This window comes from Brienomyrus brachyistius, chromosome 16 (assembly GCF_023856365.1).
Source record: "Brienomyrus brachyistius isolate T26 chromosome 16, BBRACH_0.4, whole genome shotgun sequence".
Classification (NCBI taxonomy): Eukaryota; Metazoa; Chordata; class Actinopteri; order Osteoglossiformes; family Mormyridae; genus Brienomyrus; species Brienomyrus brachyistius.
In genome coordinates, this window is record NC_064548.1 from 491084 (window position 1) to 507324 (window position 16241).

The 16241-nt window shown below is 40.5% G+C and overlaps 1 protein-coding gene and 1 long non-coding RNA gene across 2 annotated transcripts; both read left to right on the forward strand.

Moving 5' to 3' along the window:
• Positions 1–2744: 2744 nt before the first annotated feature.
• Positions 2745–13745, forward strand: LOC125709770 (uncharacterized). Its single transcript, XM_048978580.1, has 4 exons — positions 2745–2765; positions 3678–3711; positions 3844–3885; positions 5634–13745. The coding sequence occupies exon 4, from the start codon at positions 5634–5636 to the stop codon at positions 13497–13499; it is 7866 nt and encodes a 2621-aa protein (XP_048834537.1). The 5' UTR covers positions 2745–2765; positions 3678–3711; positions 3844–3885; the 3' UTR covers positions 13500–13745.
• A 508-nt stretch (positions 13746–14253) lies between these two features.
• LOC125709984 (uncharacterized) lies at positions 14254–15857 on the forward strand. The gene is made up of 5 exons (XR_007382890.1): positions 14254–14474; positions 14638–14779; positions 14942–15103; positions 15214–15311; positions 15422–15857. It is a non-coding gene; the product is annotated as an uncharacterized LOC125709984 (long non-coding RNA).
• The last annotated feature ends 384 nt before the right edge of the window (positions 15858–16241 follow it).

The window sequence follows — 16241 nt, forward strand, 5'->3', positions numbered from 1 at the left end:
AATTGTCTCAGCCTGACTGGCTTCACTACACTGAGGGACTTGTAGGTCGCAAATTTGTATAATTGTGGTGGATGGAGTGCCAGATAGGTGTATTTGTCCATCCCGTTCCCTCGTTGATAGGTTTGTGAATTTGTAGGACTTTAGAGGTTCCACTTGCACAATTTGTGTGTCCCATAAAGCCACCTTCACGTGTCCTGTGGAATCTCCAATCTGGAATTCCTTGAGCTCCAAGTCAGTGCCGTTCACACTGACCATTTTCGTGAAGCTTCCAGGAGAAAGAACTTTAGCTTCTAGGACACCGACCTGTGACAGACACATATACGTACATAAAGTATGACTGCTACGAAAATACTAACAATAGATTTCTTTAGAAGATATGGCTATCATATGACAATTACGTTGAAAGTTACCGTATGGTCATTTACATGCATTTTACGTCTCGTTAAATAGAGGCTTTAATAAATTGCCGTAAATGTACTTACACACCACAGAAATAGGGTAAACGTCGTCAATTTAAATGTGCAAGAACGTTAGAAACGTATTTGTCATGACGGATTAACGGGGTTTTAAAAATAAAATAACGGAGAACTGTATTTCATTGTACCACTCATAAGATTATTATATCTACTCACAGTTTGTTTAGGTCCTAGCATTTTCACTTTGGAGATATTCAGTTTTGAGCTGCTGGGAGGGACCTTAGGTAGAAAAGAGAGGTTGACCACCTCTACGCTGGTGGCTCTGTTGCATAAGATATCGAAGCCATCAGGGTTTGAGAAGCCTAGGAAACATGAACGAGTAAACATTAGCTTCATTTAGGGTAAATGGTCACTTTATATGAATTAGAACGTCGTATTTTTTTTTTTTTTTTAATTTTAACAAAATTAAGACTTACTGATGCTTCTCTTGACGTTAATGAGCTTCACTGCAGTCTTATTCTTGCAGGCCTGAGCGAAGCAAGTCTGCTTTTCTGGAGCAAAGCAGACAACTTTGTGAAATTCGTCTCTGCTGGTTTGCAGTAGCGCATTAAAATATTTTGCATTGCGCTTGGAGACGAGATTTGGTGAGACGGAGTGCAAATAGCCTTCCAAAATTTCAGAATCTCCTTTGGCGATCTTCGCGGGGCTGGCCATGGCTCTAGAGTGATGCACTAACAACTGATGGTTTCTCTGTACTGAGAGGGCTCAGACTATCAGGTGTCAGGTGTCACAAATTCGACATGGAAAAGTCCCAAGAGCAATAAAAGGCGCTAAGCCTTGGGGGGTGGGTGGGCATTAAAATTTCCCTTACAATGTGCATAGGGTATGTCCCAGAATTAGGAAAATGGCATGATTTCACCACTTGTTGGCGCTGAAATAAGCAAAAGTGCGTTTCGGCTGATAATTTTGGAAGGGTTTCACATTCACAAAACATTCTTATGTCTTCTAACGACATGGTATATCTCATATATGCCTATGTTTCAAAGTAATATATTTCGTAATGCAGCTTATAAAAATTCGACAGTAGAAAATAACGTGTAAGTGGCCAAAATTAATTTTTAGTAAACAAGTGCAGAGTATGTTTGAAACGTTGTGTGTGTGTGTGGGATGCCGTACGGTTATATTTTAATATTTATAATTATGGTAGACCTATCTTTGTTAGGTCTATGTGGAATCCGACGTTATCTGGGTAAAGAAGACATGTATTTTGAAAGAGGTAGGTGATGGTTGGAATGCTTCTGTGTTATGAACATTTGATAAATATTTGTATATTTATCGAATCTGTTTTTAAACAAATTTAAAGAGTAACGGCGCGCAAAGGATTACTTTTTTACTCGTTGTTTAGTGTCCTACTGGTAATTTAGTTAGGTTTTTTAAAGAGTTAGGTTTTGTCAGCAATTTTTCCTAGTTCTAGTTTGATGCTGGACGTTTTAAGAGTGAAGTGTACAATTTAGGGTAAAGAAATAACTTCATACAGTGGTAAGCTGATTAAGCATTTATTTAGGATAGCTGTGAAGACGCGTTTCAGTGTGGGACATTTTCTGTCATTGTTTCGTGCAAGTACATTGCCAGAGACGGGGACCTGTTTCTGAGGTTTTCATTGGCTGACGTCTGTGACGCACCGAGGTATAGGCAAGGGTAATAGCAGAAGTACATGTTACTTCTGGGCTTGGAACAGGTAAGACGCTACATATGTGTAATGGTATGTTTTTATTCGTTTGTTGCCGCTTTGCTGTTTTCTAATTGTAGGTGGTTTATTTTTTGGTAAGGTTTTTTTAAAATATTTTTGTTTGGCTATGGGTAATACAGCTTGAGTAGCTAAAGCGTCTGTCTGTGCGGTGTTAAATGTGCCAGTAAGTGTAGTTTTTACGGTGGCCATTTTATGCTTAATATTTTTGTTAAGGATTTGCACATGTATACGGAAGGAAGATAGAATGGGATCATCGTGTGCTCATAGTTGAAATGGGACTGACACGGAAATATGCTTTTATGCAGTTAAATTGTATTTGTTTAGCGCACTGTCAAAATAATAAATTGTGTAAAGGTGATTTAAATTATTACCGATCATGTAGGGCTATGCTGTAACGTAACGTATTTTGTAATGCAGCCGATAATTTGGCAGCAGTAAATGACGTGTAAGTGGACAAAATTAATTTTAGTAAACAAGCGCAGAGTATGTTTTAAACGTTGTGTGTCTGTGGCATGGCGTTCTGTTATTTTAACATTTATAATTATGATAGACCTATCTTCGTTTAAAGTTAGGACTAAGTCGATTCCGACTTTATCGGGGTAAGTAAGAAATGTATTTTGAAAGGCGTAGGTGATGCTTGAAATGCCTCTGTGTTATGAAAATTAGACAAGTCTTTATTTTTATAAACATTTAAAGTATAACGGCGCGAACACGATTAATGTTATAGCAGTTGGTCAGTGTCGCAGTAGTAAATTGCTAGTGTTATCTTTTAAAGAGTCTGGTTTAAAGCAGCAGCTGCATTCATTTTTATAATCGGCGTTTCATAGCTCGTCGAGTAAGGAGAGTATCTCTCGCTATTGCTGCATGTGCAGCCGGTGTATATTTTTGCGGATTTTACGGACGTTTAGCATGCGACTGACTTAGTGTTAACGTTGTGATTTACTTGTTTGTTTATGCCTGTGTAGCTGTATCGATAATGCACATCTGAGAAGTGCTGTAAAATCCGCGACTGAACAGTGGACGTATATTTGTTTAGTAGACACCTTAGTGTAGTAAGATGTACAAGTGAAGTGTAGTGCAGTAGGCATACAGATCGGTCAAGTAAGGCAACGAATGGTCAGTTATGACTGCAGCAGTGTACGCTACATATGGATAAAATTAACTGGAAAGGGAATATGACGCGATGTCTTCGTGTTTACGGACTGTAACAGCTCCAAAATAAAAACCGATGTGCGACAAATGTTCGTATGGCTGCATTACGTCACAGCGATGTTTGTACAGTGCACTTTTGTCAGTCGTCTGTAAATGTGAATGTACTGCGTAGATTTTAAAGTAAAAACGTAATTTATATTTTGCTAGTTATGTAAACTGTTCAGAAAGAAACTTAATACTAACGGACTGCTTGGAATAATGCATTTAAAAATGTTTTTGTGTGCAAGTTTATCACTGTCTTGCATATGCTAATGAAATGTGTGCTCATGTCCGTTAACTGATGTGTCTTGTCTTTATAGGCTTTGAAGAGCTCTGACATCAGAGGGATTGAAGGTGAATATGTTGAAGCTGATGTTTCAGAATGCCTGTGGACAGCGTCCACCAAGTGTACATGGTGTTTTCAATAAAGACTGACTATTGGGAAATGTTGATGCTATGAACGTCGTCTGTCATTTTTCTCTACAGATTTCTGCTGGACTAACATTTCAGAGGAAAAAGTGATAAACGGTAGAGAAGTCAGCATTGCCACTACATTAATTTGCTATAGGAATAGAATCATAGTATTTTAGAGGTGATTGTGTTACTGCTTTATATGTGAGTTGTTAAAATCTTAACCTGATTTAAAATAACCCAGGGTTTTGGGTTAAGGTATATGGACAGGAAGACTATTCCATATTCTAACTATATGATGTGTGAAGAAGTGCTCCCTTCAGTGCACTGAGTATCAGTGGGATGAGTAATTTGTAGCATTTTTAATAAATTTCATTAGAGTGACACACAAAATTGGAATACATGTTAGAAACATTTACATCAGACAGTGTTGTTGTGAAACTTGTTCATGTGTAATATTGATGTTTTACAGTGTGAGTTTGCAGGTAAGTCGTATACATTTCTGTGATTTTAAGACTTACAGTGATAGATTTATTGTAGGGTAAGTAATGCTTTTTCAACTGTTGAATTTAGTGTGTAAATTGTGGTTTACTGGCCAGACACTTTAACATTTATTTAGCTGCATTACTGATTTGTAACCAGGTGAGAAAGGTGTCAGTGTACGTTCTCACAGAAAAAACAGCATTGGAACTGCTTTTGGCAGAACATATTGAAGTTACAATTACAATTTGGTGGTCACTAATACTTCCTGACTTACTACAGAATGCAGTTTACAACAATGAAATGTGTCATCTGCGATTAAGCTATATGGGACATTGTGACATAGCAGGGGCCAGCTAATGGTGCATTCGATTATTTCTCTCCAACTCGAAATGAAATTCGATGAAAACTTCACGAAAAATGTCACTTCCCCTCGGAAACACACCTCTTTTATGATGTTGGTGTCGGACAGAATTTTCTTGTCCAGGTTGCCCCTGTGATGTAATTTCAACATGGCGGCTTACACGCTGAACAGTAATTCTATTTTATAAATATTTAGACATGTTTATTTTGTTAAATGTATTATAAATTATAAATGATTATATGATTTTGATTATAAATGTAATGACATGTTTTCATTTTGGAGAATATAGTATCGTAGCAGCAATATCAGATTTTTACCGGACTTGTAAGTGTCTTTCGTTTATAGTATGCCTCTTGAGAAAAGAATATTACTATGACTTTACTTAGGGGGCAGCGTGTGGCTCAGTGGGCTAAGCCTGTGTCCTTGTAATCAGAAGGTCGCAGGTTCGAACCCAGTCCTTGAGCAAGCCCCTTAACCCCCAGCTCCCTGGGCGCCGCTACAGGTGGCAACCCTTTGCAGACAACTTCCTCTATGAAAAAAAAAGAGGAAGTTGTGGGAGACGTAAAGACAATTTCCCTACAGGGATCAATAAATAAATCTATTATTATTATAGTATCTGATGAACCTTTCAATGTGGTTTTACTAGTTTGTGTTTGTTGTTTGTTTGTGTCTCAGGTAAAATAATCTTACTCCAAAACTGCTACAATATAAAGCAACAACACACAGCAGTACAGTTTATGGAGGCAGCCATGTTTGTTCCCTGATGTAGTAGCAGTGACGGGTGATTGTCAATTGGAATTTCGAATTGGAGAGAGAAAAGAACGCACCATAATTTGGCTGTGGGGGAGCAGTGTTTAGGGGCGGTACCTTGCTGGTCAGTGATTCAAAGCAAAACTGTTTCAATTTAAAAGTGCGCATCCCTCACCATTAGCATGTATAAGAATGTCATGGTATCAGAGCAAAGTAAAGTTGCAAACAAATGTACCTTGTGTTTTTCTTTTTTCGCCCTGTTTGTCTGCAGATGCCTCGCACCAAGGCGTCCCGACGTTCAGCAGCAGCAAAGAAAAGGCTGATGGACCGGAACGTTGTGGCTAAGACTCATGACGGGGTTATGCCATTTCCCCCCTCCCGGAATACCAAAATGGCTCTGACCGTGACTAATCTGACTAGCCACAACCAACAGACTGATTCCGCTGCTGCTGCCGTCCATGTCGTGGCTAAGACTCATGACAGGGTTATGCCATTTCCCTCCTCCTGGAATAACAAAATGGCTATGACTGTGACTGCTTCGACAAGCCACGACCAACAACCTGACCAGGCCACACAGCCACGGCCTGTGTCTGTCATGGCTATGACTGATGACGGGGTTACGCCTTATCCCCCCTCTCGGAATTCCAAAAAGCTCCCGACTGTGACTTTCCCAACGAGCCATGACCACCGGGTTCCCACCCTGGGTGCCATTTGTACGACAGATGACGAGTTGTTTGTGCCTTCTCTTTACAAAGACAAGGCTTCGACTGACGAGGTGCAGCCACCTCATAAAAGAAAGGCTGCAACTATGAGACCATCCAAAAAACTATGCAAACGACCATCCAATAAATGCAAACGACCATCCAGTACAGCACTGCAAGTGCCCGTTCAATTGCCCATTCCATTGTCCATTCAACTTTCCATTCAATTCTCAAAACGCTTGTCAAAACCCTTGTCAAAACGCTTGTCAAAACCCTTGTCAAAGTCTGAATCAAAACTTACCCTTGATCAACAACAGCATGTGAACTGTATAACTACATCTGTATCTACTGATTTTCCTCAGGCATGTACAGTGAGAGGATCCTTCCACCAAGGACACCCACGATTTGGAGTCAACAGTAACAAGCAGTGTGTTGCTAATAGTTTGATTGCTACACTAATGTGTAAAGTAAAGAACATCTTAAGCTGGTCAGTCACCGACATTGATCAAGTGCTGCTGAATGGAGATGACCTCTACAGTGCCATGAGAGACGCTGGGAGAATTCAAGATGCTTCTGGGTATCTGTTTGTTAGAGATCTACCAACAGAGTACACATTGAATGGTCATAAATTTCAAATAAACTACCACGATGACATGTTTGTTGGCTTGTTTGGTGTAACTGAATATGGAGATATGGGTGACATTCTCATGTCAGTTGATCAAGCGGTAAGAGCAGCATTCTCACAGTATGATGCGTGTCTTTTTAGTCTTAAAGTAAATACATGTGCCATCATTAAGCAAGGGTCATGGTATGTGGTGATGGACTCGCATTCCCGACAAGGAGATGGAGCAAGCAATGCATCAGGAAGAAGTATATTGGTGTACCACTCTACCATAGAGTCTTTGCTAGACCATGTGAATACCCTAGGACTGTCCTTAGAAGCAATAGGGGAGCAGTTTGAGATTACAGCTGTGACTGTGACCAGTTCAAGCATCCTTCAACAGCATCCAGATGGTAACTCCTCAGCTGACCAGTTTCCAAGCACGTCAGAGACCCGGTGTGATGTGGTAAGGCCAAATGTGACAGATGATGTGCAACATGAGGATGATGTCCACACCAGCAATGAAGGTGATGTTGTTTTTATCAGTGAGCTATGCAGTGAGCAGTTTATCTTCTGTCCTTTGACAACACGACAGCAAAGAAGCCTATCCTGTAAGCTAGGTGTGGTGTACATTGATCATGGTCATGTAAACATAGCTGCAGAGTTTCCAATGGGTGCTCCCTGCAGAACGGTGCCGATCACTGGTGATGGTAACTGCTTTTTCAGATCTCTGGCTTTTGCTATTACTGGAAGTGAGAAAGAACACAGGAAAATTAGGCGTGCTATTGTTTCTCACATACTAAGAAATGAATCCAGGTATGTTGCTTGTCTTAGACTTGGTCACTCTTCTGTAAGTGAGTATGTGGACACATCCCGAATGAAATATGTTGGTACTTGGGCTTCTGAGGTAGAGATTCAAGCTGCCGCTGATCTGCTTGGTGTGCATATTTTCACATATTCTGATAACAAATGGTTGAAATACTCCACATGTCTTGGTTCTCATACTGATCAGACAGGTATATACCTGAAACATTGCAATGAGTCACATTATGAGGCTGTAACTTGTGTGACCAGGCGTGATGCTGAGGGTTGTGCCACAGGATGTTCTCAAATTCAAAACACACCATCAGAGAGTGCATCAAATCGTCGAAAACTGGAACGAGAAAAAAGACGGTATGAAGTAAGTACGGCATACAAGGAGGAACAACTTGAGAGAAGCATGAAGCGCTATCGTGAGGATGAAGTGTACAGAGAGCATGTGAAACAGTCAAGTATAAGTAAGTACGCAACAGACATGGGGCACCGCAAACATGTACAGCAGTCAAGTGTAACTAAGTATGCCACAGACACTGAACATCGGCAACGTGTGCAGCAGTCAAGTGTGACTAAGTATGCCACAGACACTGAACACAGGCAACGTGTGCAGCAGTCAAGTGTGACTAAGTATGTGACAGACACTGAACATCGGCAACGTGTGCAGCAGTCAAGTGTGACTAAGTATGCCACAGACACTGAACACAAGCAACGTGTTAAGCAGTCAAGTGTTGATAGATACAAAACAAATAGCTCTTTTGCTGCTTCAGTAAAAAGGAGAAATATTGAGACACGGATGAAAAAGAAGGATAAAAGAAAAGATATTGAGTATGTGACTGAACAGTTCAAAGAGAAAATAAATAGAGGACCTGAATACATTTGCTCAGTCTGTCATCGAATGTTGTTTAAGCACCAAGTTGTGATATGCAGAAAAGGTGAATATTTGAGAAAATCACAGGCAGTTGCAGTACTGGCATCGCAGTGCATCACTGATACATACTTGCACAAATGTATAGATACTTGTTCTGACAATTGTAGAAATTTGATTGGCCCTACAGGTTCATTGTGGATTTGTCACACATGTCATAGAAAGATTCTTGATGGAAAAATGCCAGGAGAGAGTGTCATAAACTGTCTATCTGTAGACCCAATACCTGCTGAGTTGAAGTGTCTAAATTCTTTGGAACAGCATCTGATTAGTATACATATTCCTTTCATGAGAATTGTGTCTTTGCCAAAAGGTGGGCAAAATGGTGTTCATGGCCCTGTGACTTGTGTCCCGTCTAGCATTCCAAATGTAGCTCAAGCTTTACCAAGAGTGAACGATGATGACCTTATGATTCGTGTGAAGTTGAAGCGCAAGTTAACTTACAAAGGGCATTACAAATTTGAATTTGTGCATCCAGAAAAAGTAAAGAAGGCTTTAATGTATCTTACAGAGAATAACAAATTTTACACAAATGTGCAGTTCAATGATGACTGGATTAATCCATTACAGAAAACTGAAGACGTACCTCCTGATGTAAGTAACATACATGCAGATGAAGAGCATACTGAACATAACATGGAGGATGAGGACATGGATGAAACTTTGCATGATAGACAACAACATGGCATGTACATGGATACGTGTCTTCAACCTGTAGACATAGCACAAGAGATCCTAGATCAGCACTTTAATGGAATTATGTCTATGGCACCCGCAGAAGGAAACAATCCAGTGAGGCTTTTGACTGATGAATCTAATGAGGCTAAATGTTTTCCAGTCCTTTTCCCAAAAGGCACAGGCACATTTCATGAGAGAAGGAAGGAAAAACTAACATTGTGTAGGTATTTAAATACAAGAATCCTTAATGCCGATGGACGGTTTGCAAAAAACTTAGACTATATTTTTTATGGGCAATATTTATCTGAGCTTCAGCAAGTTGTCTCAAATGTATCTATTGCTGTAAGAAAAGGCTATGATTCATGGGATAAGTGTCCTGTCACATCAGAAACCTTGACAGACAAGGACTCTCTACAAAGGATGTTCAATTTTGATGAAGGTTACAAATTTCTGCGACCCATCAGAGGCACCCCTGTTTTTTGGCAAAGTGTCCAGAAAGATTTGTTTGCGATGGTAAGACAGCTTGGTATTCCAACATGGTTTTGCTCCTTTTCCTCTGCTGATTTACGCTGGACAGAACTGATGACTGCAATCTTCAAACAAGATGGCATAGATGCATCAAGTGCTGAGCTCGGCTGGTCAGAAAGATGTGCACTGTTGAAAAACAACCCTGTGACAGCTGCCAGAATGTTTGACTATCGATTCCACTGCTTCCTGAAAGATGTGATCATGTCAGAAGCACAGCCCATTGGCAGAATAGTTGATTACTTCTACCGAGTAGAATTTCAGCAACGAGGATCACCTCACACTCACTGTTTGTTTTGGGTGGAAGATGCACCTAAGGTTGGTAAAGATGATGAAGATGAAATATCAGCTTTCATTGATCAGTATGTCACATGCGAAATGCCAGATGATGATGATGAAATGTATGAAATTGTATGTAGCGTACAGCAACATAGTAAGCGGCACTCAAAAACATGCAAGAAAAAGGGTAAAACTTGTAGATTCAATTTCCCACGTCCTCCAAGCAACAAAACATTTGTGTCATCATGCAAACTTGGAAATGGTGAGACAGACGGACAGCCCCTGAAAAAAGAAGTAGCAGAGGCCATTATGAAAACAGTGAAGGACGCTGTACTAAATCCTGACATGAACTTTGACTCTGTTGATTCTTTATTTGGTACAATTGGCATAAATCAGGAAATATTTGAAGCTGCATACTCAAGAATCACAAAGAAAACTACTATTGTTCTTAAGAGGAGACCATGTGATGTTTGGCTGAACCAATATAACAGAGACCTTTTACGCTGTTGGAATGCAAACATGGACATTCAGTTTGTGGTTGATGCATATTCATGTATTGTGTACATCATTTCCTACATTTCCAAAGCTGAGAGAGAGATGGGACTGCTACTGGCAAATGCCCAAAAAGAGGCCACCCAGCAAGGTAACCTTGATGCAAAAGAAGCTCTTCGGCAACTTGGCAGTGTTTTCTTGCACAATCGTGAAGTTTCAGCTCAGGAAAGTGTTTATCGCTTGACTAACATGAGGTTGAAAGAGGGATCACGAAAGGTGCAATTTATCCCAACCGGACAGCATGTGGTGAAAATGAGCCTTCCACTGAACGTGATACGGAAGAAAGCTGAGTGTGAGAATGAGGATGATCAGGGTATTTGGATGAATAGTATCACTGATCGATATAAAGCCAGACCAAAAACAGAGGAGTTTACAGGAATGTGCTTGGCAAGGTTTGCATCTGAGTACAGAATATTATCTAAATCTCAGAGTTCATGCAATGGAAGTGTTGAGCTGGACAGAAAACTAGGATTTATGAAGAAAAGGACACGCAGTGATGCAGCTGTTGTTCGGTATGTTCGCTTTTCACCCACAAAGGACCCTGAAAAATATTACCACAGCATTTTGCAACTTTTTCTACCGCATTATATGGACGGCCAGCTGAAACCATCTAGTTTTAGCAGTTACCAGGAATTCTATGAAACTGGGTTTGTGAGGTTTTCTGATGATGAATTGCATTCAGTGAAACTGGTTGTAGACTCAAATATGGCAACGTTTGAAAAGGAATCAAAAGCAATAGAGAAAGCTGAGGAAGACCTACAGTTGCATGGTGCGATGGAAGATGCTTGGTCAGAGATTTGTCCGGAGACTGAACGTGAACGGTTAGAGTGTCTTGCCAGCAAATCAAGTGCAACGCCAGAAATGAGAGAACAACGTGATGAGATACCAGATTTGTTACCAAGACCTACTCGCCATATGTTCCAGGAGAATCCTTGTGGTATGTCCAGGCAGGAAGCATTGGCTTTGCTTCGCTCACTGAACAAGAAGCAGTCTGAGATCTTTTACAAAATACGAAGCTGGTGTTTACAGAAGACACGTGGTGAAAATGCAGAACCATTTCATGTCTTCATATCTGGACCTGGAGGTGTGGGCAAGTCTGTCTTAATCAAAGCAATACATTATGAGGCATCTCGTATCTTGTCAAAGTTGTCAGATAACCCGGATGAGAGACATGTGTTACTGACTGCTCCAACTGGGGTTAGTGCCTACAACATCAACGCAGCGACGATACACACCTGTTTCCACATTGCAACAGATGTAAAGCTCCCGTACGAACCACTTGGAGATGAAAAAATAAATTCATTGAGAGCTGAACTGGGAAAGCTGCAGATATTAATTATCGATGAAATTTCAATGGTTGATCACAAACTGCTGTCATATATTCATGGGAGATTGAGACAAATCAAGCAAATTGGAGATTATTCTGCTTTTGGTAATGTCTCAATAGTTGCTGTTGGAGACTTCTACCAGCTTTCTCCTGTGAAAGGGAAACCTTTGTATACTGAGCCTAAAGGTGTCAATCTATGGCAGAATCATTTTGCTTCAGTGGAGCTGACGGACATCATGAGACAGAAAGATATGGACTTTGCACAGTTGCTGAATCGGCTAAGGAAACGCAAAAGGGGTGATTCGATGCTAGAGGAAGACATTACTATGCTAAAACAATGTATGACAGGCCAAGGACAAGAAAGTACTGCTCTTCATATTTATGCAACCAATGATCAAGTTGATCAGCATAACTATCACATGCTCCGCAAGATATGTGCAGACCCCGTCATCATTCATGCTCAGGATTTTGAAAGGGTTGCTGGAACTAGTAGACTGCAGAGGAAAGATGGACATCATGCAAAAGTTAACAAGACATGTTTGGCAGAATCACTTCATATTGGTGTCAATGCACGGGTAATGCTGCTGAAAAACATTGATGTTTCAGATGGCCTGGTAAATGGTGCATTCGGTACAGTCAGTGACGTGTGCTTTGATACTGATGAGGATTTTCCATCTGAAATATACGTAACATTTGACAATGAAGCAGCTGGAAAGGCACTCAGGGGAAAGAAGCTATGCCTAAAACCAGGGTTGGACAAAGCTACACAACTCAAACCGGAGGAAGAGAGAGTGACAAACAGTGGTGGGACACGACGTCAGTTTCCATTGAAGTTAGCTTGGGCTTGTACAGTGCACAAGGTACAAGGTCTGACGGTGGATAAGGCTGTTGTATCACTGAAGAAGATATTTGCAGCTGGACAGGCATATGTAGCATTAAGCCGTGTGTGTTCTCTTAAAGGCCTTATAATAGAAGACTTCAAGGAAAGTGTTATATATGCAAAACAGGACATTGAGAGTGCAATGCAAAGCATGCCTGCATTTATTGAACCTGTCATGGAAGTTCCATCATTATGTAAGATTCTACTGCATAATGTTGAAGGACTTTCATGTCACCTGGATGACCTAAACCAAGATAGAAGGTATATGGAAGCTGATATCATCTGTTTGACAGAGACATGGTTAAATTCAAAGGAAGTCACAGAAGACGTACAGCTGCCTGGATTTACATACCATGGGAAACCCAGACATCTGGCATATGATGGTAGTGATGCTCTCTTTGCTGAATTGAAGAAGCAGCAACATGGTGGTGTGGGTGTGTATTATAAAGAACATACCAACTGTACTGTGACTGATGTGCAGTGCGTGAACATTGAGTGTGTGCAGTTCAGTGTGGGCCTACTAAGAACAACAGTCTTCGTAATATACAGACCACCCTCATATAATCTGGCAATCTTTCAGAAAAACCTGATGCAGTTGATCACTCGGTTGGACAGTGTGGAAGGCGGGAAAATCATCATGGGCGACTTCAATGAAAATCTTCTGGCAGTAAGTACAATCGCTAATTTTATGGAAGAACATGGGTATACTCAACTTGTCGAAGAAGCAACCACTAGGAAAGGCACTTTGATTGATCATGTGTATGTGAAAGACATCGTGACAAACAGCATCTCTGTTTCAGTAATGCCGACGTATTTTAGCCATCATGAATGTGTAGCACTACATTATCTCTAAGAAACTGTATAAAAACATTATCTGTAGGAAACTGCATAAAGAAACATAATACGTTTTGTGCTGGAGTGATAGTTTTCTGGAGGCGTGCGCCTCAGGGGGCTGGCACTGGGGCTGGCTCTTGGGAGGGTGCAACTTACCGTCAGGAGTTGGAAGTGCGGCTGGTGTTTAGGGGGCTAGCACTGCAGGTAGGGCTCATATCGGGCTTTGGGCGGCTAAAGCCGACCTTCAGGAGGCTGCCACTGTGCCTAGGGCTGGCAACACGCATGGGGGGGGCTGTGGTGGGCTTCATGGTGCTGGCACTGGGGCTAGGGCAGGGGAGGCTATAGGTTGGCCTGGGGGCTGACGCTGAGGATTGGGGTTGGGTGGGGTGCTTGGGTGACCACTACGTGTAGGGCTAAGCTTACAGGAGGGTCGCTGGGGCTGAGCTTCAGGAAGCAGGAGTTTGGGGCTAGGTGTGGGGGGGCAGGTATAGAGCAGCTGGCTCTGGGGCTCAGTGTGGGGACTAGGGCAAGATTAGCACAGAGCAAGCAATGTGGGCTTTAAAAAGGGAGGCAATGTGCCCTGTCAAGTTGCTCAGAACAGCATTACAACAAAATTTTTTGATGTTATGAATTTTCCAAAAAAGAAAATGAATTTTACATGTGCTATGATTTAATTGACTTTTGTATTCATGAAATTTATTATTGTGTATTTAAAAATCTTCTGTTATGAGTCAGTACAGTGCACTGAACCTCTTTACAAAGCACCACAGCATTTTGGAAAATGTAAATGTGTAGTTCTGTATATAAAATGGAATATATAATTACAATGAAATTAATGTAAGTAAATGTACCATCAGATGTAGACACTATAGAACTAATGTCTTGCACTACAAAATGTGCTGAGAAGGCACAGAATGTCACTGAAACACCATGGAAGGCTTTGCTGAAAAAGAATAGTGAGAGGGCGAAGAGGCACAGACATCTATGGGCCAAGGTAAGACTTCATACTGACATCTGTCTGTATAGTGTTGTACAGTATAGTTTCACACTGTAAAACGAAATGTTAGACATACATACACTTTGACTGTATTGTGGCATTTTATATATGATGCAGTTTTTGGAGTAATGTGTATGTTTTGTATATTTTTGTTTTACAGCACTTCACACAGCTAAAATGAAGTAATGCTGAACAGTCATGCATGTGGATGAGCTAAGATCTAACTGGGAAAGCTGGCCAGTGTGTGAGGAATGTTCATCTAGGTACAGTGGATGTGCCACAACTAGGTGGGCAAAGCAAAGGTGCGTGAGTGACAGTCTCTCACTTAACATCTGTGTCTTAGTTAAGCTACCACAGTTTGCAATGTAACAGCTTATACATTAGCTAACTAAGCATTGTCAGAACTCTCTACTACATTGTTATAATCCATATTTCAACCTCCCTTTTCCTATTGATAACCTTAGGCCACCAATGCATAACTGTCATATGCCACCCTGAGGACCAAACCAAGGGACATCTGTCTGTCCAAGCTCTACTGTACTGCATTCTCCGTTCTACGGCCCTAGATTGGGAGTGTGACACATCGCACTGAATGCTACATGGCCACAGCAGCATGCACTGACCTTGTGAGTTTGCCTTTTTCAAAGGTTTCTTCCTCTTTGCTGTAGTTTTAGTTTCAGTCTGTCAGTGTGTATCTAACTTATATGCTGGTTTTTGGTTTTAATCTTTCTTATAGCACGTGCTGTTCATGTTACTGACCCCATGGCCACCATGTCAAGTTTCCATAACACATCACACTGCCTCCTGCATGGGAACAATGAGATGGGCAGCCTTGTGAGTTTGCCTCATTCAAAGATGTTTTTCTCTATGAAGGACTCTTACTTTGCAACCGTCAGTGTCTGGTTGCCTCACATACAGCTGTCTGGTTTTACTCTCTTCTCCAGTGCCTTACCTTGATGTCACTGATGCCATACCCAGCACATCAAGTTTCCCTGCAGCCGTTTTGCTGATGAGCAAAGCCTTCTCTAATGGACTCAAACACTGCACATAGATCACATGACTATGCTGTCTCACAGTTTTTTTCTAGTGCTTTTATTTAATTTTATCTATATTTTTATCTATCTATCTATCTATCTATCTATCTATCTATCTATCTATCTATCTATCTATCTATCTATCTATCTATCTATCTATCTATCTATCTCTCATATATGAATTTATTTCTATGTGTATTCATTCAGTTCTTTTCACTTTTACTGGGCAGTACCCACACTTTAATCATGTGTCCTAACATTCATGTACTGGGAAACATGTTGTAGAATTCAGTCATGATGTCATAGTTCAATTGATATTAAAATAATGATTTATTTTTGTTTGTGATCCTTGTGTTCACCTACATTTCATTGTATATTCAGATGAGCCTCTAAAAACAATGACACAAACCTAAATGTCTGGTTAAGACAAATGTAGTTTCTTGTAATTTTAAAATGTGTGTAATTTGTTTTCTACTGTGCCTCTAAGAAATAATAATAAAGATTATAATTAATGTTACAGTTGTCATTCTTAAGCATTTTAAATACACATGTAAATATCAGAATCAGTTTGAATTAGGGCACTTCCATCAGACAGTGAAAAAAACCACATACAAAAAGTATGTCAATGCCATAACCAACATTTAAGAAATATCACACCAAAATGTCACAGTAAATAGCTATAATGTATAATATTACCATGTACCATACATGTAGTAACTGGTCTGGCAGT

Excerpts from the sequence above, each read along its gene's own strand:
- LOC125709770 (XM_048978580.1), top strand. The coding sequence starts at position 5,634 with ATGCCTCGCACCAAGGCGTCCCGACGTTCAGCAGCAGCAAAGAAAAGG.